Raw genomic sequence first — 21564 nt, 5'->3', positions numbered from 1 at the left:
GAATGGTATATGGGGAAAAAATATGCAAGTTTCACCTCATTTAATGGTGTCTTTGGCTCTCCATATCTTTGTATTAGAAATACAGGTCCTGAGAAAGGGAAGAATAAAACCATCTAAGTTTAGAACAACTGACTTTTTGGAGAGGGGAAGCTTCACAGGCAGAATGTGACTGAGAACTTGACATTGAATAGTTGAAGATTAACACCAACTGTGAGAAGGAATTACTTTAATATACAGTTTGGACTTTTGCAGTTGCTGAAGTCAACAGCTTAGTTAATAAAGTGCTGGGCATTAAGAAGTTTCATGCTCTCCTAAAAGCATTGAAACGTTTTCATTACAGTGTTTACAGAAGTAGGGCTTGTCATTCTCATGTACCCCATCACAAGACATTGTTTTCAGTTGCTGTGGACTTGGCTGAATTTTAACAACTTGAAGCTGTCAGAATCAGAATTTTTTTTTTTTTTTTTTTTTTTAATTTAGAAGCTTATTTAACCACAGTTTGGTAGTGTTTGGGAAAAAAACTTTAAAGCTCCAGCACGTCTGTCCATAGAGCATTTTCACACTTCTGGCATAGATCATGTATGTATATGATAACCATGGGTCAATGAAACTTCTTACCTCTTCATACGGTCCTAGAATACTCAGTTCTGCCAGCTCAAGGATAAAGATGAGTCCAAGACACTTGTGTAGCTGTTTATGACAACTGAACTAAAAGCAAGGTCTGTGCGGCTGCTTTAGTGACTTCCAACCTGATGCTTGATCATGCTGGGGCAAGAGAGCTAGTAGAGCAGCTTACCTAAGTAATTTAGATTGGGCATGTGCAGAGACTGGGTCTTGAGGATAGCAAAGGGTGCATTTCTGCTCCAGTATTTGGAATGCTCAAAACAGTTCTTTGAATGTGTGGTTACGTAGGTGCAGTGATCACTACCTGAGGAAAATGCTGTCTCACAATGAGGAAAATGCTGTCTTACAATGAGGAGACAGATGGGAGACTTTTTCAAAGCTGTGTCCATACTCACTGGGCATACAGGCAACTGCTTACTGCTATTAGAGTCACCCAGAGAACTGTGCTCTTGCAGAGGGGACTCTAAGATAACATTTTGGGCAGCTGAGTCTGAATATGCCCGAGCAATGAGAAGCAAAGAAGGCATTAGCAATCTTTAGTCCTTAGTCTTTTTGAAAGCAAAAACCTCCAGCTAGTGTAAAATTACACTTTTCTTGAACACACATCCACTCCCAAACTATTTATGGTGGATAGCAGCAGAGGGAGGTGGCTGATGTGGTGACAGAAGCAAAAGCTCTACACAAGAGTGGCATAAATAACCAAGTTCATTTCCTGAAGTACCAGCAAAATTACTGCTTAGATTTCAGAAACCTCTGTTGTGGAACTAAAAAGTAGTATGTAGTGATTTTCTTTCTCTTTTTAAATGGTCCTCAGTCTCATTTGCCTGTACGCTTTTTATAGCATAGTTTAGCCCAGATGAATGAGCATAATTTTGTTCCTTCATTTGGATCTTCTGCTTTATGAAAGGAAATGGTTTGTCTCTTCCTTTAGGTGGTCACAGTAGAAACTTTGCAATGGTGAGGACTGTTTAGTATGTTTGTGTTCTGGTTTTTCTTTTATGAACTCCCCTTCAAAATCTGCTTATAAATGTGAAATCAGATGTGGACTGATTATTCTGAATTCCTGAAGTTCATAAAACTCCCAAAAGTACTTAGCAATAGCTGTTGATTTCAGTTTTTCAAGTGAATACTAGCTGAAGTGCATGAGGATATGCTTTTGTTTAAAGGACAGTGGTTTCCAAATGCATGAATTTTCAATAGTGAAGAACTGCAGAGTTTGTTCTCTGGCTCTAAGGAAAATGGCGTGTGGGGGCTGCAATGGTGGGTGGTTTGTTGTGGGTTTTTTTAATTTATTATTATTTTTGTTGTTAACTGCTGCACCATATTGTCTGTTTTGAGAATGATAGTTTTCTTCCCCCCCCCCCCCCCCAGGTGGTGTTGGTTAAACTCCAGGTTTACCCAGAAGAGGTGTGTAGCGTGAAACAGTTAAAGGGTTAAGGAGGTTTTTTTGGTACTACGGGTTTAGAATTGCTGTACCTACAATATTTATATAGGCTTCTCTCTTTCTGTTTTAGGTGAAATTGTGGTAAATGAAGTAAATTTTGTGAGAAAATGCATTGCAACTGATACAAGTCAGTATGACCTGTGGGGCAAACTGGTTTGCACTAACTTCAAGATTTCCTTCATTACGGATGACCCAATGCCACTACAGGTTTGTTATTACTCATATTGCTACATCATAACAGCAAATGCAGTGGGTAAAATGGATTGAATTAGAACACAGTGAATCTGTCTCATGTCTGATATAAATATGATGTCTTCTAAAAGAAAGCAGGGTAAAGGATGTGGTTCCACTGTCTTGTTCTGAAGGTATTGCTATTCCATTCCTTCATTGAGAGTATCAGAACAGTGCAAGTTTGGTACGGAAGTACAGCCAGCTGTTTTTGCCTTCATTTATATGGAGGCTTCATTGGGAAGTGGTTTTACAAAAGGCAAAGCAGAAATTGCCTTCTTCAAGGAGGAACATGTTTTTATATGGCAGATGTTCCTATGACTAGACAAGCATCATATCGGCAAAGCGTTTAATGAGTCCAAGTTCCATTGGCATTACTGACAGAGGACAAAATAACCATGAAATGAGTTTTCATTTTAGATGAAGCAATGAGAACAGGAGAGAAACAAACCAAGCCTTTGTCAAAGGAGAACATGTGCCATTCAAAGCCTCAATCAGCTATGGAACAGCACAGCATACAGTGCTATTTGGATTTCCAAGTTGTGAGCTGTATGGTATTTTCAGTAGAGTTTTCACTTTCATTTAGGACTTTTAAAAGAACAACTCCATTAACTAGGCATGTGTAAAAGCTCTGAACGTAGATTGGTACTTCCTAAGTAATGCTTAGTAACTATGACCAAAGCTACTTAAAAAATTAACTTTTAACATGAAGTAGTTGATAAACATGACTGAAAGCTGAAATACTGTTTATTTATTTATTGATTGATTTATTTAAATTACTTTGGTTAAAATAATAGTTGGAGGTTTTTTTATATTTTTTATATATATATATATATTTTACACTTCAGTTTGTATTGAATTTCTACCAGCAATTTTTGAGGCTTTACTAGCCTCAGTTCAGTGCAGGTCATGGGATTATTTTGCATACCCCACTGGGTTTCCTGACCAGTTTGGTGTGCAATTCACCAGCACAAGAATGCTATTTACACAACCTGTAACTGTCTGCAAATGGGCAAGGGTGGTACATGTCAGCAAAGTCTAGGCATGCCTGATTTTTATCATAGTTTCTTCAAAGTTGTGCTGTATATCTGGTTGTCAACTGAAGAACTGCACTTAATGGCTTTGAGTTCATATATTTCAGAAATTCCATTATAAAAACCTCCTCCTTGGTGAACATGATGTCCCACTAACATGCATCGAGCAGATTGTCACAGGTATGTCAAAAATAAAGTATAATGCAGGCTCCAAACTTAGTTCAAAGCTGTTAACTGCTTGTTAGGTTGTGCAGAATTGTTGATGCTTAAGGCTTTATGTCATTAATTTTCCATGATTTGAAGAATTTGGTTTATCTAAAATTAGGATAGAAGCCTTAGATGAATAAAACTTGAGGTGCCGTGCAGGAGACGTTTATTTGGGTCTTTATATTGTTTTTAAATTTAACTACAGTACTGAGTTAACAAGTGTTGTAGGGTAGATACTTGTTATAGCTGTACAAAGTTTTGTTAGCAACTTTTTAATATTCAAGAATCTGAATCTCTTCCACTTAAGTACACTAGATTGCAAGAAGCACATCACTTAACACTTACGCAGTTCACACATAGCTGGGATATCTGGCAATATAAGTGCTTAAGTTTTTAATCTTGCCTAGTTCTTAGCAAGCTAGTAGTTAGTGGTCCTCAAAAAATATACAGATCTGCACATCACAATAGACATCTTAATCTGAAGAAATAACTTATAAAATACTTACTTTGAAGAACCAGTTTTTGGTGGATACTTTAGGCTCACCTGTTCGTTAGAATATGTTAATATCATAATTGAAGAGTTTCATGTAACTGATAATTTTTCAAGTCTTGATTAGGGCATGGGCTGTTAACTACTTGGTTTTCTGACTGTAGGTAATTTAATCCTTTATTGATTAGTTTTCAGTGGCCAAAGTTATCCAATAATCTATTCCCACCCTGGTAGCTGGTTTTAATCACTGGGAAGATTTATTGTATCTGAGGAAGCACATTCTGAAGAAACGCCTTTTTGTAAATGAAGAGATATTAATTATGCCCTCTCACATGATGTGTGTTGTTCCTAAATGGGAAAGGATTACAGATAGCTTTTACTTTGAAACTCATGGGCTGCCAGATTGTAGATTATTCTTTTTGTGCATGTTTTCCCAGACTCTCAAAATAGCATGAGTACCTGCAGTTTCATAGAAGACTGGTGAAGTTCTCTAGGAACCCTTTCTGTTTAGCTTTTCCAGGGAGAGTGCAGTATTCCCTGCCACACACTTGAGATTTTTCTTTGTTCCTCTGTTACGCAGGTTTACCCTAAATTTAGTGGAGCATAAACTTGTACTAACAGGAATTAAGGAGAGATTTTTACCCACACTGGAGAAGAGGTTGCGCAGTGGTTGTTATATTGAAGGTGAATTCTTGGAGGTGACCTAAAACACTTGTCTTGAGTTCAGTGGAAGTAGTTCAGTTTAACCCAAGATACCTGCAACCAAGCAGCTATGTTACTTAGTCACTCAAATGGGACTGTGTGCCTCAGTTTTTCCAGTTACCACATATAAAATCTGTGTGGCTTCTGTGATGCTTACTTTTTCTAACTTAACTCTCTCTGTTTGAAAAGGAGATACAGAGGCCAAGAGACACAGCCTGTCTATGCAGGTCTAGACCAGCTGGCAATTTGTTATACTTACATTCTTGAGTTTTGTGTAAGAAATAGGGACTTAATCTCAGTCTTAACTCCACTTTGTTTATACATGCAAGTAAAACAAAAAAAGCAGCAAATGTGTCAATTACTGTGCCTCAGAAGGGATACCCAGCATACCCAGTTAACTGGCTAAGAGCTCTTGGGAATACTGCATATTCCCTGTTTGTGAAGTTGTTGATAGACAGAAGTAATCTGGGCATACAGGAAACAGTAATTCAGCCACGTGTTTGAAAGGAGGTTGATCAACAAGAGGATCTACAGATTTTTTTCTACTTCAATATAAATGTACTATTAAATGTAAAACTGCTGGTAACAGCATTACTGTATCTTTTTGAGCCAGTCTCGTGTTGTATGCTTACAAAACACAGCCCAATAACTTTGTTTTTTTTTGGGGGGGTTTTTTCAGTGAATGACACCAAGAGGAAGCAGAAGGTCCTTGGTCCCAACCAGAAACTTAAATTTAATCCAACTGAATTAATAATTTATTGCAAAGACTTCCGAATTGTCAGATTTCGTTTTGATGAAGCAGGTCCCGAAAGCGCAAAAAAGGTATTGATCTTATGAAATCTTGCTACATGCAATGACTAAAGGCAACAGCTGTGCTAATAAGAACATTTTGGTTTATGTTTTGATAGAGAAGTAGGAGGGAAGAATTGCAAATTAATCACATTCTGCTAGGAGAATATCTAGATCTTGGGTCAAAATGATTAGGTATAAAGTGTAGTGTGATGTGTTAACGGTGTCTGTGCATGCAAGATCAACGTTTCTTGTCATGCCTGTTGTGCTTTTAAAAACTAATAATTTCTGAAACAAATCTTTTTGAAGACTGCATTGCAGCTGTGCAGCAGATGGGTACATGTTTGTGGAAAATGTTTGAAGCATTATACATTTTTCTGAAAGTCATAAGCTTAATGTACCCACAGGTGAAGTGTACTATCTTATATATGCCCTTTTTTTGATTCACAAGGCAAGTTCTCCAGAAGCTCTCCAATGACCAGTTTGTTTAATCTATGTAAAACTATGTGCTCTTTCTCAACACTTTCTCAGAAAAGACTTGCATACCTCTGGACAAGAGGAATTACTTCTGTCTGTACATTCCTAGAAATGTCATTCCTTCCCCAGTTCTAACACTTGCTGTCGTAAATCTCAACAAAATCGTACAATGTTATTTAACCTAGTAAGGTCTAGGTAAGTTTGTGCTAATCAGAGATGGTTAGTCTGTATAACATTAGCTCACCAGCTTCCTGGTTGTTCTGGGTCAGTGCCATTGGTTATTTGAGTTACAGCTCCTCTGATCCTCATGGCACCAGGAGGGGGCCAGGCACGGCACAGCAGTCATTTTGTAAGGAATGACCCAGTCTGCTTACAGAGCTTAAGAATTCCCCCTTCTCAGTAGGATAAAGTTTGAGCTTAACGCTGTAAGTCCTAAGAACCATCTGCCCAGACATGAACCTGTTTGCAGTTATCATCTGAGTAACTGGAAATGAAGCAGTTCATCACTACTTCACCTTTTACCCTCTGGTAGAGGTCCATGGGCTGAAGCCAGGTAATGAAGCAGACGGTTCTTTCCTTGCTGCTTTTCTAGGTTCCCTCCTGCCTGCTGCCTTTACTGTTTGTAACCTTTCACATTTGGCAATCTTTCAGCAGTCAGTTCCCCTTTCACAGCTCCTCTGAAATCTCCCTGGAGCAGCCTGTCTACTGCAATATCTTTATAGCAACTGTTTCTAATTGGCTGTCACAGCTAAGAAGAGTGATTAGCCTGGAGGAGGAAAGCATAAACTCAGCGTCTTATTAACACTTTGTGCTGCATTTACTCAGGCAAGAGCAAAAAGTGAAACCTTTTTCTGAAGGTGCTTGCTTCATACATTTATAATTACATGGTCAAACATGATTTCTTTTGAAAGGAAGAACAGCTATATCTAGAGATCCAGAGGGTCTGAATCTGTGTGGTTATAAAGATAGTGGTTGTGGTGGCCCAGAGTTGCCATTATCCCATAGCAGAATGCACTCACCGAAGGAGTGGAGAAAAACTGAACTTGTACAAATTGTCCTACCAGCTGTGTGGCTGCTGTTGCAGTTTCGATGTGTCAAGTAGGTTGCTGCAGCTTTGTGGGGATGTATCACAGAGCACTCTTATACTGAAGGGAAATAATGTTACGTTAACCTGATGTTTCCATAATAACATTGTTCTGCTAGCGCTAAAGTATGAGTGTCTCAAACCATGAGGTCCTTAGTTCAGGTTTCTTCTGTCTGGATTATGCTTAAATTATTTTGGGATGCTGGTGAACACAACTAGAATGGTCTTACACAGTATATTGACTGGAGTTAATTTGTTCTTTCTGGCATTTGAGTGGAATGCCAGCACCACACTCTTGAAAGATTTTATCTAGTTTCGGTTTCTGCCCTTCAGAGCAGTACATATTAGCAAGGTTGTCCTGATGTCTAAAAACAAAGGAAGGTGGTCAGGCCTCCTGAGTTCTGATGGGAGAGAATCCCTGCTCTTCTCTTGGGCCGAGTGTGCTAGCATAGTCGCCTGACCAAGAGTATATTGTAGTTTTTCACTTGTTTTTATAATAAGCAGAAGGGAAGGTGATGTTATAGAGAACACTACAGTCTGTTCTGTAATGAAGATACCTGCATTTTAGTTCTTTATAAATCATAAATGGCTTCCTTCAACTTTACATAAATGCACGCAGCTATACAAATTGGAGCAGGGAGATTTCTAATCAAATGTTGTCCTAGTAATGCACAGGAGTATCATCCTATGAATGTAGCACTGATAGGTCAAAATGAAATAGCTACCTACTAAAATAGGCACTTCAAACTATGGGTGTATAAATGTCTCTGACATGTTGCCAGTTGCTTGCAAATGTTCTTTTTAGAGCCAAGATTAAAGAAATAAAAACTGTACACTTTAATTACTATTTTAAAACTAGTTTTAAAATGTATGGAATAGTTTTGACAAATGCTAACTTTATACAGTTTTTTGTTTTATTTAGAGTTCCTTGAATGTAATGGAGATACTCAGCAGCAGTTACATAAATTGGTGTTGGCAGAGAAAACATAACTTGTTCCTAAGGAAGCGTCTGTATTTGCTTAAGAGGTCATAAGGGGGAATAAGCCCTATTAATTAAGCTTTCTTACCAGAACAGAGAGTATTCTGAGTCTCTTTTTGGTAGTGAGTGCAAAAAGAAGGATCCAGATTTTAAAGCAGTCAGGCTTCAGCTGTGGACAGCCTGATGCAATGGCATATAGGCATGATGCATAGGTGATATTGGTAGAACTTTCACAGGTGTTTTTCACTATCTTTAAGCAGAAACAAATTGGAAGAGCACATTGAAATTTGAGGTGAATTAGTTTGTTTTGAGGTAAATTATTATGGAGAGGCTTAAAAATCAGCCCTGTTGGAAAAATACCTTTGACATTAGTTGCAGCCAATACATGCTGATAAAATAATGTCTCAAAGTTTATCAGTCAGGTATATACTTTTTTCCTTGTTTTTATTAATGGATATTTGGGAGGCAAGAGTTAAGGAGTAACAGAGGGAATGGAAACTTGCACTCCTCACTACTTAGCAGTTGAATTCTGTTTTGTCTCTGAAATAAAGCTATAGAGTCTCCAAAGGAAGGAAAGCCAGATGGGTGTGGGAGGAAGTGGAAAATGGTGTTCTTCCAGTGAGTTCATAGGCCAGGTAGCCTGGCTTAAGGAAGGAGATGAAGTGCAGGGCTGTGCTAACTTAGCGCATCTTAAATGTGACTGTTCAGAACTCTTTTACAAGGGCATTAGCAATATTTTGAAGCTCTTGGCCTATGTGAAAATTCCTATTGGAGAAGAGGAGGGCTTGCCCTGAAAGTATGATTTATTTTTCTCAACAGGGGTTGTACAGGGGACACTGACACAGGGAAATGGCCTCTGTACTATGAAATAATTACAGCCATTGTGTTTTCTGCTTCTAATAAATGAACTTTCCAACAAGCAGCCTATTCTCTTGTTATTTGACTGAGCCTAAATATCTTCAGCTTTACACAATTGCAAATTGGCAAGAATACCAAACATTTTTCAGTTTGATATGAGAACATTTCCTGTAAAACGTGTTTGTCTTCCAGTTTAAGAGCTTTCTACTTACGTTGATAATCTGCTGCGATCTGTGGAATGTGCTTGTCTTTTGAAAGTTTCAGACAATAAAACTACTATACGGATTTAGTGAGTAATAAACTGAAAATCAATATGTCTTTAATACTTGTGTAGTATATATATGAGGGGAATTTGTCTAAAATGGAGGAACGAGGACAGTAGCAGGGTAACTATATAATTGATTTTTTTTTTTTTTGGTAGCAGAAATAGAGGTGCTGTACCTGTATTGTAATCTACAGGTGGATTGTTCCAGCCATGCAGTACCTGGTGTTGGGTAATGTCTGCACTGTTGAACACCTAGGAGTGTTTTCCAGCTGTTGGGCTCAAAAGCACAGAGCTGGTCTCATGCCTTTTGGGAACTGACTGCTTACCATTCTCAACCCAATTTTACTCCTCAACACAGCACACATACTCTCTTTCAAATGCGGCAAGCAAATGACATAGATTTCAGCTGTTGCTTTTAGAAATAGGTTATACTGTATTTCTATTGTGCTATTTGGCAGCACAACAGAATTTTTTAACACCTTGTGGTTCATCTTCAAGCCTTGAGAGTAGATCAGTATAGTAAAAGGCTTTCATCCTTTACTCCCACAAATGAAGGTGAGGAGTTACTCTAGTGAAAAGTTATGTAGAAAAATTGAAGTCAAAATGTGTATGTACACAGATTTCCATTTTGTTTCCTTGTGAATGATAAGCAAAACTAGTCTGTTAGAAGCAGCAAGTGTTCTGGAATAGCTGGCTTTCAGTGCACAGTGCACTGAAATCACAAGATGTAGTAAAATGTGCATAGCTTCCAATTACTCCATGGTACTTATGAAAAGTTTTACCACATCTTGGAGCTGAGTTTATAACTGTTCATTTGAGAAGCCATTCTAGACTATTTCCCAGTGACAGATTTACTGTTCGAGTTTTCTGGGGGGTGTTGTCCCACCCCTGGAAATGTCCTGTCCTCTCTTTTCCTTTGTACTTTCATTGTAGAACTGAAAGTGGGAGAAAAGTTAAAGCAACTGTTCTTCTAAGACTCGGCAGGATTTTTTTTGTTGGGGAGTGCTTGTGAAAAACCCCTTTCAACTCAAATGAGTCCACAGTCATCACTGGGCTTATAAATAGTGAGGAATGTCCACATCAAAAGCCAAAGTAATTAAAAATATGGCAAAGTTCTGTAATGCCATATATGTTGTATACAAGCTAGTAAAAGTGCAATAACTTTATCCGTGCAGAACTTGGCATAAATGAGCTCTCAGCTTTCTTTCGCTGTGGCACAGTGCTGCCAGTGGTAGTGTTCCTTCAGCTGTGTCATGCAAGTCTTCCTTTTATGTCCGTGGCAACAAGAAAACTCCTTCACTGACAGACAACAATTTCTTCTAAAAAAATAAATACCCCAAAGTGCTCAGCAGTGAATAAATGGTGTCAACCTGTTGCCAAGTATAAAAAGTCAGAGTTGAAGGGAAGAAAAAAAATGGAAAGGAAAAAATTCAGGAGGTGCTAATGCGATCTTGTGCTGTGTTTTTGTCCCTAATTAAAAACTTTGTCACATGGAATTTCTGCATCTGAACAAGTAGAATAGGATTTTGCTTTTTATAACCTCCTTTTTATTAAACACTTCCTTTAGAGATAGGGCAGGTGTATTGTAGTAAAAATGGAAAGTCCTGACAGTTTGAGAACAAGTGCCTGTCTCTACTTGAAAATTTGGGATTTTTTTTCTCCCTGAATTTGAGTCTTTTAGATACTATAGGATTTTTTGTCAAATCTTTTGTTATTTCCTTAGTCAATATCCACAATTAAAGAGAGAAAGGTTAGCAAAATTGACTGTATTTGAAGTATAGTATCTAATCCTAAACCATGTGCTGCAGTCTTAATAATCTTATGATTCTTACCAAAATGAGCAATTTATATGGGTAGAAAGCCAGATGCTTGTGTGATGCTGGTCCTGAGACCACTGCAAAGAATACAAAGACTTAGGCAAGACTCTTCCTTGTGTCCCAAGTTAATCTCTGCTGTTCTGAGGCTGCATCTCTCTCTCTCTCATTTTACATCTCTGCTTAATTTCTCTTCCCAGAGCAGGGCTTGTGACTCAGCCTGGTTAAACCTGATTAATGCATCAGATTGCCAGAGACAGTGTTGGAGCTTGCTATAAGCCTGTAGGCACCTAGAAGTTAGGGATGGGTTTCTTTTGTGGATGAAATTCAGTCATGTGGGACGGAATCTACAAGAGCTAGGCCAAAATGTGACCAAGCTGATGTCTTCCTACACTTGGAAAGTTTGGCGGATGTTTCAGTTCTCCAGATCAGCTGGGGACTTGGAAGGGGGTGGTTACGGGCATGTTTAATTAACTGTAGATCCTCCACACTTGACAAAAGGAACCCAGAAACTCGCCTTCTATTGAAATTGAACATTGATGGAGAACCTTTAGCTTGTCATTCAGCTGACAAACAGACTACAACTGTATAATATCAAGAAAACATTTCCACTGTGAATAACTTATTTCCAAGTAACTTTGGGGAAATGCTGTTTGTTATTACCAGACAAGTTTCTTTTCATTTATATTCATCAATGCCCATCGTAATTTTGGAATAGAACTTAATGAGATGCAGGATTGACATAGGTCCTCGAAGTCTTCCTGAGAACAACCAACCTCTTGTTGTTCCTTCCAAGGACAGGAATTTTTGAAGGTTGAGTTTTGGTAGCACAGGCTGGTAACCCTGATGCCTATATGGAGCAATGGGTGCAAAAGATTCAAAACCAATAATTAGATACGCATTTTGGTTAAATATGATACTTTAGGGAAGAACTGACAAGGCTTTTGTAAAGGGAAGTTGCACTTCAAAAACCTCTTGGTTCAGCTGACAACTTTGTAGAACTGTCTGTCTAATGTTGTTGAATACTGATACCAGATGTTAGTTCAGGAAGTGCTTGAACTCTGATGGACCATAGAAAAACATTCTGGTAAAATGTCATTATATGCTTGCTTTGTTTTCACCCTCTGAGGGTAAAAAATTGCTCAGGGACTAAGCATCAATTGCTGGCCGCTGTCAGGAAGAGTGCTAAGTTGGGCCTTCTGAACTGATTCAGTATGGCCACTCTTAAATACTTTTAATTAAATACAAAGAAAAATTATCAAAGGATCAATTACAAATGAGATTTTGCTGCACTGTGCTCACCACCTGTGTGTTGTGCTCCTTTCTTCTTCTGTTCTCCTACTTATTTCTTTATGCAGGTGGGCAGGCATAGCACAGTAGCTCCATGTCCTTGCTTGTCTCAGCTGATACAGAATCATGTTTAGGGATGCCTGTTAACAGTCTGACCTTTCTTGCAAAAACTTAGTCCACCCTCATCAGTTAATCACTCTTGAGAGATGGTCATGAACTTGCCTACTATGACTACAGTAATGGTCTCTTGACAAATATGAGTATGCTTAACTATAGAATTCAGTCCTCAAATAAAATACAGAAATAAAGCATCAGAAGACTGATTTTTAACGTTTCTTTTGCATATTTCATGCTATCATAATTAAGGACAATATATTTTATGTCTGTAAGTAACAGTAATAAATGCTTCTTTCCTAGGTGTGCCTTGCAATAGCCCATTATTCTCAGCCAACAGATCTTCAGCTTCTCTTTGCATTTGAGTATGTTGGGGAAATATATCATAATCCAGGTAAGTATGAAAGTATTTTGATAATATTTTTCCTGTATCATGATATGTAACTTAAGTGAGACATTCATCTAGAAGCAGTGGCAAAAACCATTTGAGGCTTTCTCCAGGGATAATAAAATTGGCTTGTCCTGCACCCAACCTCTTACTTCTGGTTATAAGTCACTCACTGTGATAGACATTAATGACCAAATTCAAAAGAAATGTCTTTCCTGTCTGAAACAAAACAAAACTACCTATGTCAGCACTTATATCGGCATGAATACTCATATTTCTCAATTCACACTTCGATCCTCCTATTGTATGTCTATATTGGTACTCTAGGTACCTAGCTAATCTCCCATCAGGCAGGCTTGTTCACCTGCCTTTCTTTTGGGAATAAGTTTCTCTTCTGGTGGTATTGCAGGAGGATTTGTGCAACTTGGGACTCCATACCTTCTTTCCTAGAGGCTTACTAGGCAGTTCTTACCACTCAAAACCTCCACCACCACCCCTGCTGAGTTGGAGCACACCCTCTCTGCTCAAGGCCAATCTCCAACTGAACCTTGTCAGTTAGGTAAGCGTGAAAAAGATGCCTTTGGAACTTGATTTCTAGTGTAATGCTGTGCGGTCACTGCTTAGTGTTCCCCAGCCAATACACAGCTGAAAACCATCAATTCTAGTGTAACAAGCCTCCAAATAGTGTAAGTGCCACTGATGGCGTTCTGTGGTGCTGAAATACTTCCTCAGCAACTGGCATTAGACATAGCTCATCTGCCTGTTAAAAATTGGAGTGTTGTGGAATTATGAGCTCAGGCCTTCAAATTTGCACAGAAATGCATGTTTTTCATGCAGGTGCCTACATGACTGCCCTGTGCATGCACAAGACTAAGTGTGCATGTGGCTATGTTGCACACATAATTACTTATACTATTTCTTACCTGATAGAATTTGGGTGGTTATCGAGGTCCATATACTTTAGCGTTATAAAGTACTAGGGAGGAAGCCCATCTACAGATGAAATTATAATAAAATGTGAAAGTGGAGTGTGAACAAAACATTAGTCTGTCACGAAGCTGCCTTTACCCCATCCTTAAAATACCATTTTCTGTTTGGAAAAATACCTAGTGGAAGAATGACATAAGGTGGGTAAAAAACACTGTTCCTCTGGAGCAGCAGACTGGAACGGCAAAAGATAGTTGTTCTGCTGTGCTGCGGTTGCTGGAGAAAAGAGTTTGAAATACTTTTGGTTTGGCTTGGTTGTTTTTGTTGTTGTTAACCCTGGTGTTTGTAGCATAGATCTCTGGCTCTGCTCTCACAGTTCCAGCACTGCTTTTTTGACTCTATCCCTGCTAGTCCCAGTACAGTAAAAGTTGAAATACTCTCTTTGTACTTCTCGAGGAGCAGAAAGAGCCTGTATTGCTCTGGTGTGTATGTACATCATTTTTTTCCAGGCTGTATTTTATAATTGTATATGCTGCCACTGAGCAGTGAAATTACAACATTTTGGGGCAATTATCAAATTTCTCTGTATGCTGTCTTTGAACAACTACTTCAGTCTGACTTCAGTTTTCTTCTGAAAAACACAATAGTCTAAGTACTGGTGCAAGAATTAGGTTGATAGATACAGAAAGTAGAAACTACACCATCACTGAGGTGACAGTAAAGCCATAAAGCCATATTCTGCTTTGTTTGGTCAGGCACTTACATCTGTACGGGCTCTTGCTGAAGCTTGGAGCTTTCATGGGAGGTAGTAGGGTTGAGTCTCAGCTTATTTCACTTTTATCTAAAACTCACTTCCAAGTGTCAAGTTACAGGCTGCCTCCTTGGCACATAAAGAATGACCAGCAAAGGAGACCCTTCGGTATTAGCAACAGACTGTAGAATTTTCTTGGGCCTTAGCCACAAAATGGTAGCCCATCTTTCCGTGTGGATAAATACATATATATATATGTATATATGTTTCTAAACCACACATATATTTTAACCTGGCCTTCCAGTGATTTTACTTGGTGTTAATACAGCATTCCTTTAAAGCTGTTGAAATGGTACAATTTTTGTTTTGCTTTCCTCACAAGGTCCCTCATTACAGTTAGCCTATAAAGGGTTCATGTTTTTAAAACCTTGCTAATTTTGGCATATTGAAGAGAGAAGTCCTATGGCTGAAGATACCAGTTGTTCCCGAGTGTATGTCTTGCCCTCTATCAAGCAGCACAACATACCAGTTTTATGTTGCTTCTCTGTCGAAAGTGCAGGAAAAAGCCTTATGTCTTCATGTATCACCAAGTGTCATTCAATCACTGATCTGTTGTGCACAAGTACGTAACAGTAGTCCTGATGCTGGTGGCTTACTGTCACTAGGAAGGTGAAGAGTTTGATAATTTCTTTTTCTCGTTTTTTAAAATACGCATTGATGAATTTTCTTTTCCTAGCAAAGAAGGTGAATGGAATAGATCCAGGAGGTGGTGGTGCCAGTGGTCAGCAGACACCTTTGTTTGAAACTTACTCTGACTGGGATAGAGAAATCAAAAGGACAGGTGCATCAGAGTGGAGAGTTTGTTCAGTCAATGAAGGTTATATGATATCTACTTGGTAAGTTTCTCTTATAACACGAGTAGAAGAAGAGAAGGCAATTACACTGTCTTTTCCTGTCTCCTCTACCAAACCTTCCATTCTACCTAACTGTGCACTTCACCCCTTGAATGTGCTGCTTTCTGGAGAGGCCCTTACTTCTTACTTGCAGTGTTGTCATTGAAGGAAATGGCCTATTTTGGCATCTGTTGCTTTCATGCTTTTGTACTTCCCTCTGAAGCATATACATGTCTGAACAGGTAGATCTGAGCTGTACCAATGCTATGTAAGATCATGCAGACACGTGGGACAGCCAGTTAGCACTGTGGCATTAGGGGCTGGTGTGTTACAGTTTAACAGAGTTGGTAAGACAGCATTGCCACAAGAGAAAAACTGATAAACTACATAGGGAAAAATAACCTTTTGTATCCTGTTTTTTTCCTCAAGCCTTCCAGAATATTTTGTGGTTCCATCTTCCTTAGCAGATCAAGACCTTAAGCTATACTCCTACTCTTTTATCGGGAGACGAATGCCTGTAAGTGTAGTCTTTATTCTGTTACTGCCCTTGGTTGATGTACAATATTATCTTACATGTCTTACAGTTAACATAGCTTTATGTGTAGTGTTAAGAAAACAGTGTCTATGGAATAACACTACCCTGCATTGTTTTGTTATTTCTTTTCTGGTTTTTTCCCCATATTAGTTATGGTCCTGGAATCACCCTAATGGGAGTGCCCTCGTTAGGATGGCCAACATTAAAGATGTCTTGCAACAAAGAAGAATTGATCAAAGGTAATAGTTGTGTTGTTACATGTCTGATTAAAGAATAACATAAGTGGTCACTGTAACACACAACAGCAATTAGTAATTGAGGGGATACTTGCTTCGTGATGTTGTAGCGCATTAGCTTTTGAGAAACTTCTCTGAATATAGTTCTGGCACAATTCCTGTTTAAGGTCCACTTCAGTGTCAAATCCTGTGTAATTTTTGAAACTGTAAGGGATGTTTATTTTTTAGGCAGCTGGTCATTTAAGTGACAGAATTTACTGATAAAAGGATCAGACAGTGTTTTCTATTGATGTTACTGTAATATGACTTAGGTTGGTGCAGACTTTCTGCTGATAAGGGGCTGGAGCACCTCCCATATAAACACAGGCTGATAAATTTAGAGCTGTTCAGCCTGGAGAAGAGGAGCTGTGTGGAGACCTCAGAGCAGCCTTCCAGTATCTGAAGGGGGCCTACAGGGATGATGGAGAGGGACTCTTCATCAAGGGCTGTAGTGACAGGACAAGGGGGAATGGGTTAAAACTACAACAGGGGAAGTTCAGGTTGGATATAAGGAAGATATTCTTTACTGTGAGTGTGCTGAGGCACTGGAATGGGTTGCCCAGGGAGGTTGTGAATGCTCCATCCCTGGCAGTGTTCAAGGTCAAGTTAGACAGAGCCTTGGGTGACATGGTCTAGTGTGAGGTGTCCCTGCCCATGGCAGGGGGTTGGAACTGGATGATGTTAAGGTCCTTTCCAACCCAAACCATTCTGTGATTCTAAGATACAGTAGAAACTATTCAGTTCATTTTAGGCATTGGGAAATAAAGTTTTATAGATTTAGTGCCACAAAGCACAGAGTATTTCTGGAGATATTTGTCATTTGCTGTCCTTGATGAAAGGTGAATTCATCCAGAACCTTTTATAAGTAGTTTACTAACTGGGTATTCTTTGTCCTTTAGTATCATTATTATTTTAATTTGTAGGATGACTTTCTGTAGTAGTACAAATGCTTGCATTGTGTGTGTTAGGCTGGAGCAATGAGTTTATTTGAAGCCGTGTCAGATTTCGTGGCTTTATAAACTTTATACTGTTCTGTTTCTATAGCATATCTAAGTCTTACTAAAAATTGTGGAAAATTAAAACTTAAATAGAGCTATTTAACTGTGAGTCAGCATCAGATTTTCATTGCCCAAACAGGTTGTTTTAATGATCCAGCATTTCCACCTTTTTGTTCTATAACTAGCAGATACCAAAAATATGTGAGTCAAAAGCTTTGTGGCAGGAGCAATGTACCTCCTGAATATAAACTAGAAGATAAATCAGGTACATGTTTTATGTGGTTTCAGTTGTTTGCAGCTAAAGACTGTGGCATATTTCTTGAAAGATGATTTATTTCCTCTCCAATAACAAAATGGCTGATTCTTTCTTCTTACTTAGGATTTGTAATGCGATAACTCGAAGCCATCCCCTTAGAAGTGACGTTTATAAATCTGACCTGGACAAGAGTCTCCCCAACATCCAGGAAATCCAGGCTGCACATGTCAAACTCAAGCAGCTTTGTGTTAATGGTACGCACAACTGTCCTCCTTTCTTGATGGTTGTTTTCCTGAAATACAACAAATTCTAATAGGTCTGGCTCACAGGAATGGATGTTTGAAGTTATTCTGCAATGTAATTATTTTCCTTGTTGCAGAGCCCTTTGAAGAAACTGAAGACAAGTGGCTGTCCTCACTGGAAAATACTCACTGGTTAGAGTATATTAGGTTTGTACCATTAATAGATTGATGCTGGTTAACAAGATGTGAAAAACTTTCACCAGTGTACATAAGTAGTGAATCAGTTGAAGGATTCTCCGAGTTAACATATGAGTGTGGTAAATCTGGATATATCCCAGATATTTTTTCCTTTAGAGTGTGACTCTGTTGTACTAACTGTTGTATCACTTTCTTTTTCTGTCTAGATCCTTTCTTAAACATTCTGCTGAGCTTGTATATATGATGGAGTGCAAGCATGTTTCTGTAGTTCTACAAGGTAACACAACCATGGCATGCTGTAACTGTTTGCATTAGTACAATGATGTAGGTAAACACACTAAAAGCATCACTTCCAAGTAGTTTAGGCATTTGAGAAACTAGAAAGGAAAAGAATTTTGTTATGCATCTGAACTATAGTATAGTTCATAGCATCAAAGGAATGTGTCATTTCATGTTTTTTAGTCTGATATTGGTATGATAGAATCAAAACTTCAGGATGAACTTTTGTTCTCTGTTAATTGGGCTTATGCTCCCTGCGTAAGCAGTACCAGTTTCACTCAGAGGACCTATATACAGGAGTATTTCTCTGAGAGTGGCTGCTGTTGGGTAAGTGCAAACATGTTCCAGAAGAGACTGCCTCCTGTGGCGATCAGAAAACTGTGATTTCTGCCATTTTCACAAGAGCCACTCAGCTGGTGTCACTTACTCTGCCCATAGAACGGCCTTCCAAAACCTGCTTCAGGGGGGAAAATCTGTTGACAGTTTCCAGCAACATGAACACCCTCCTTGTCAGTGCATCAGTGCATCTAGGTTTAAGTACTGGGCATTTGGTGGGCTTTTTGTTCCTGATGAAAGCACTGCTGTGCTGGATGCTGCAGGAACCAATTACAGCAGCACAAAGCATGTTTTGAAAGAAATACAAAGAAAATGCTGGAACTAGTTGCCACTTTTTGCTCTTTGAGATCTAATTGTGTGTACATGCATCTATATCTTATGTATTTCATGCACTGTGTATGTTATTCACAGAGGAAGAGGGCCGGGACCTGAGCTGTCTTGCTGCTTCACTCATTCAAGTCATGCTGGATCCCTATTTTCGAACAATTGTTGGATTTCAAAGCCTAATCCAAAAGGAATGGGTCATGGCAGGGTATCAGTTTTTAGACAGGTGTAACCACTTAAAGAGATCTGACAAAGAGGTAAAAAGGAATTGTGTTTGTATGTGATAACAGTACCTGGTTAATACTGGCCTGGACATTTATTCATGCAAAAAGCTAAAGTATTTTTTAACGATTTCAAATCTCATGAAACTGATGTCAGAGAAAATGAGTCTTTGTTCAGGACAGAGATCTATTTTCTTTATCCTCTGTAGCCAAGTGAGAATCAACATAGCATCCATTGTTGCTGGGTTGTTACGTTTTCAGTGTTAGTTGTGAAGAGGTCCCACTGTTACAAATGCTAGGACAGCATTTCAAATTGAAATAGAAGGGGGTAAGGAGTGGGATTGGAGGTGGTGGTTTGCTTTGTTTTACCAAGCAAAGGAATAGAGGGTAGAGCCATGCTTGATTTTCAGTATTTCCAGCTAATCTTATTTGGCCTCTTCATTGCAAAGGAGAGGCTTGTAATTGCAATGGAAGACTAGAGGAACCCAGGTCAGCAGCCTTTTTCAGGGACAGTGCCCAAGAGGAAAAAACCAAAGACAGTAAAAAAGATAAGCGGTATCCCCAAAGAGTGGAGCCAACAGATGGGCTGAGGTCACAGCACTAAGAGGAGAAAGAAATGAAGGGATGAAGAAACTGAAATACTGGGGGGGGGGGGTGTGGTGTGTGTGGACACGACGACGCTAATGAGGAAGCAGGTGTTTTGACCCTAGGAAAAGATATACAGGAGAGTGAAATGGGGAAGAGGAGAATATTTCTAAAGCTTTATATAAATGATAGCTCAGGCTTCTGCCATTCACGGGCCACAGTGGAAACAGCTAGAAAGTGTAGTAAGAAATTAACGTGGTTGAATCGTAAGCTCTCCAGTCATGTCAAACAAGAAGGAAGTATATACATTGAGTAAGGAAGGGCCATACAGCATTAATGTGGAAACTGAGGGATTAAAGCAAACGGCAGAAGACATTTTTGCAGCTATTTGAGTAGGAAGAGAGCCCAGGAAAGAACTGACAGGCTTCTTGTTGGAAGGTAACCCTGAGGAAGCCAGATGACATAGTTGCTTGTGAAAGTGGCTAAACAGAAATACAGGGTATTACAGGTGCATAAAATCCTAAAACATGCAAGACTCCAGCTAGTTTACTGTGTTGAGGAATGTACCAGAGGAATAGCTAAATACCCTAACGGAGCACTAACTGCAAAGAAATCAGTGTGACTTGGGAAAAGCTTCAGCCAAATCAAACAGTTCTCTCTTCTCTTTTCCCAGTCTCCTTTGTTCTTGATGTTTCTTGACTGTGTTTGGCAGCTGCTAGAACAATACCCAGCAGCCTTCGAGTTCTCCGAAGTTTACTTGACTGTACTGTACGACAGCGCACGTGTATCACTGTTTGGCACTTTCCTCTTCAACTGCCCTCATCAGCGAGTAAAGGAGAGCACTGTGAGTAGGAAGCATTACACCTCCTTTTGAACCAGGGGACTTCAGCATGCCCCTCTGGAAATAACGTCCCCTCTAACTGCTATTCCTGTGCCTTTTCCAAAATATCAGACTGTCTGGGGCAGAATACTCAGCTCCGCAGGTGAATATGCTCAGAGTGAACTTTCAGGTGATCTTTGTATAGACTAATGCATAGACTAACTATTGAAGAAGAAAGCCTGCAGAAGTTTTTTACAGAAAAGCATGGTTGCAGTACATCATTATTTGTACTCCCCTAGGAAACACATCTGTGTCTGGGACTGATGAAGTAGAATAATACACAATAAATAGCATTTCATGCTTCAGGCAGACTTTGAAACCTCTTGACATAATTGTTTCAATGATTGAAACAGACTGTGTGAAGCTTGAATAATAATGCACATTGAAGGTGTGTGCAAAACTGAACACTGTTTTGAAAACTGGAGTTTATCAGAGCTGCATGTAGAAAACATTTGATGGCTGATAAAATGAAAACTTAGTTATTTTATTCACTGTTTTCCCTTGAGAGTTGTAAGTAGCTGCCTTACAAAGAAATAGAGCACTGGGGGCTGCTAGCGTTTGTCTCAAAACAAGAGTTTGTGAGGCTCAGAGTAAACAAACAATTAAGTATCATTGAAAAGTAAATTGCGCGCAGTGGGCATTAGTCCTGCCTCTGCATTGCTCAAATGAAATGCAGGGTACAGCCGTTTTCTCCAGCAGCCACCTCTACATTACATCCCTGCTCTTCTTCGCCCAGTAATTATGCACTGCTGTGTAACGAAGATCTGTGAATAAGCCTGTTTTCTTTAACATGCCTGAATGTTAACTTCTTGCAGGAGTTTGCCATAAGCAAAAATATTCAACTGGGGGATGAGAAAGGCCTCAGATTTCCTTGTGTTTGGGACTGGTCTCTTCAGTTTACACACAGGGATCGCCTGCTCTTCCACAACCCTCTGTACATTGGAAAGAGCGCACCCTGTGTACAGAATGGAGCCGTGAAGACTTTCAAACGCTCAAAGGTAACTATGGTGATGTCTGCCTTTGACGGGAGTGTTTCTGTGCTTAACCATAATGCTCTAGCATTTACAGTTCCATAGT

General features: G+C 39.2%; 1 protein-coding gene across 1 annotated transcript in view; it reads left to right on the top strand.

Annotated features, from left to right (window-relative positions):
- MTMR10 (myotubularin related protein 10) overlaps positions 1-21564 on the top strand; it is a 39902-nt gene that overhangs the window by 13713 nt on the left and 4625 nt on the right. The window contains exons 3-15 of the mRNA XM_065688897.1: positions 2139-2275; positions 3438-3510; positions 5409-5551; positions 12703-12793; positions 15202-15361; positions 15788-15875; positions 16044-16132; positions 17546-17676; positions 17802-17871; positions 18069-18139; positions 18889-19058; positions 20281-20451; positions 21303-21485. Of these exons, the coding sequence (XP_065544969.1) occupies positions 2139-2275; positions 3438-3510; positions 5409-5551; positions 12703-12793; positions 15202-15361; positions 15788-15875; positions 16044-16132; positions 17546-17676; positions 17802-17871; positions 18069-18139; positions 18889-19058; positions 20281-20451; positions 21303-21485 (1577 nt within the window). The remainder of the gene's footprint in view (positions 1-2138; positions 2276-3437; positions 3511-5408; positions 5552-12702; positions 12794-15201; positions 15362-15787; positions 15876-16043; positions 16133-17545; positions 17677-17801; positions 17872-18068; positions 18140-18888; positions 19059-20280; positions 20452-21302; positions 21486-21564) is intronic.

This window comes from Lathamus discolor, chromosome 8, assembly GCF_037157495.1.
Source record: "Lathamus discolor isolate bLatDis1 chromosome 8, bLatDis1.hap1, whole genome shotgun sequence".
NCBI lineage: Eukaryota > Metazoa > Chordata > Aves > Psittaciformes > Psittacidae > Lathamus > Lathamus discolor.
This window is presented reverse-complemented; position numbering and strand designations above follow the sequence as displayed.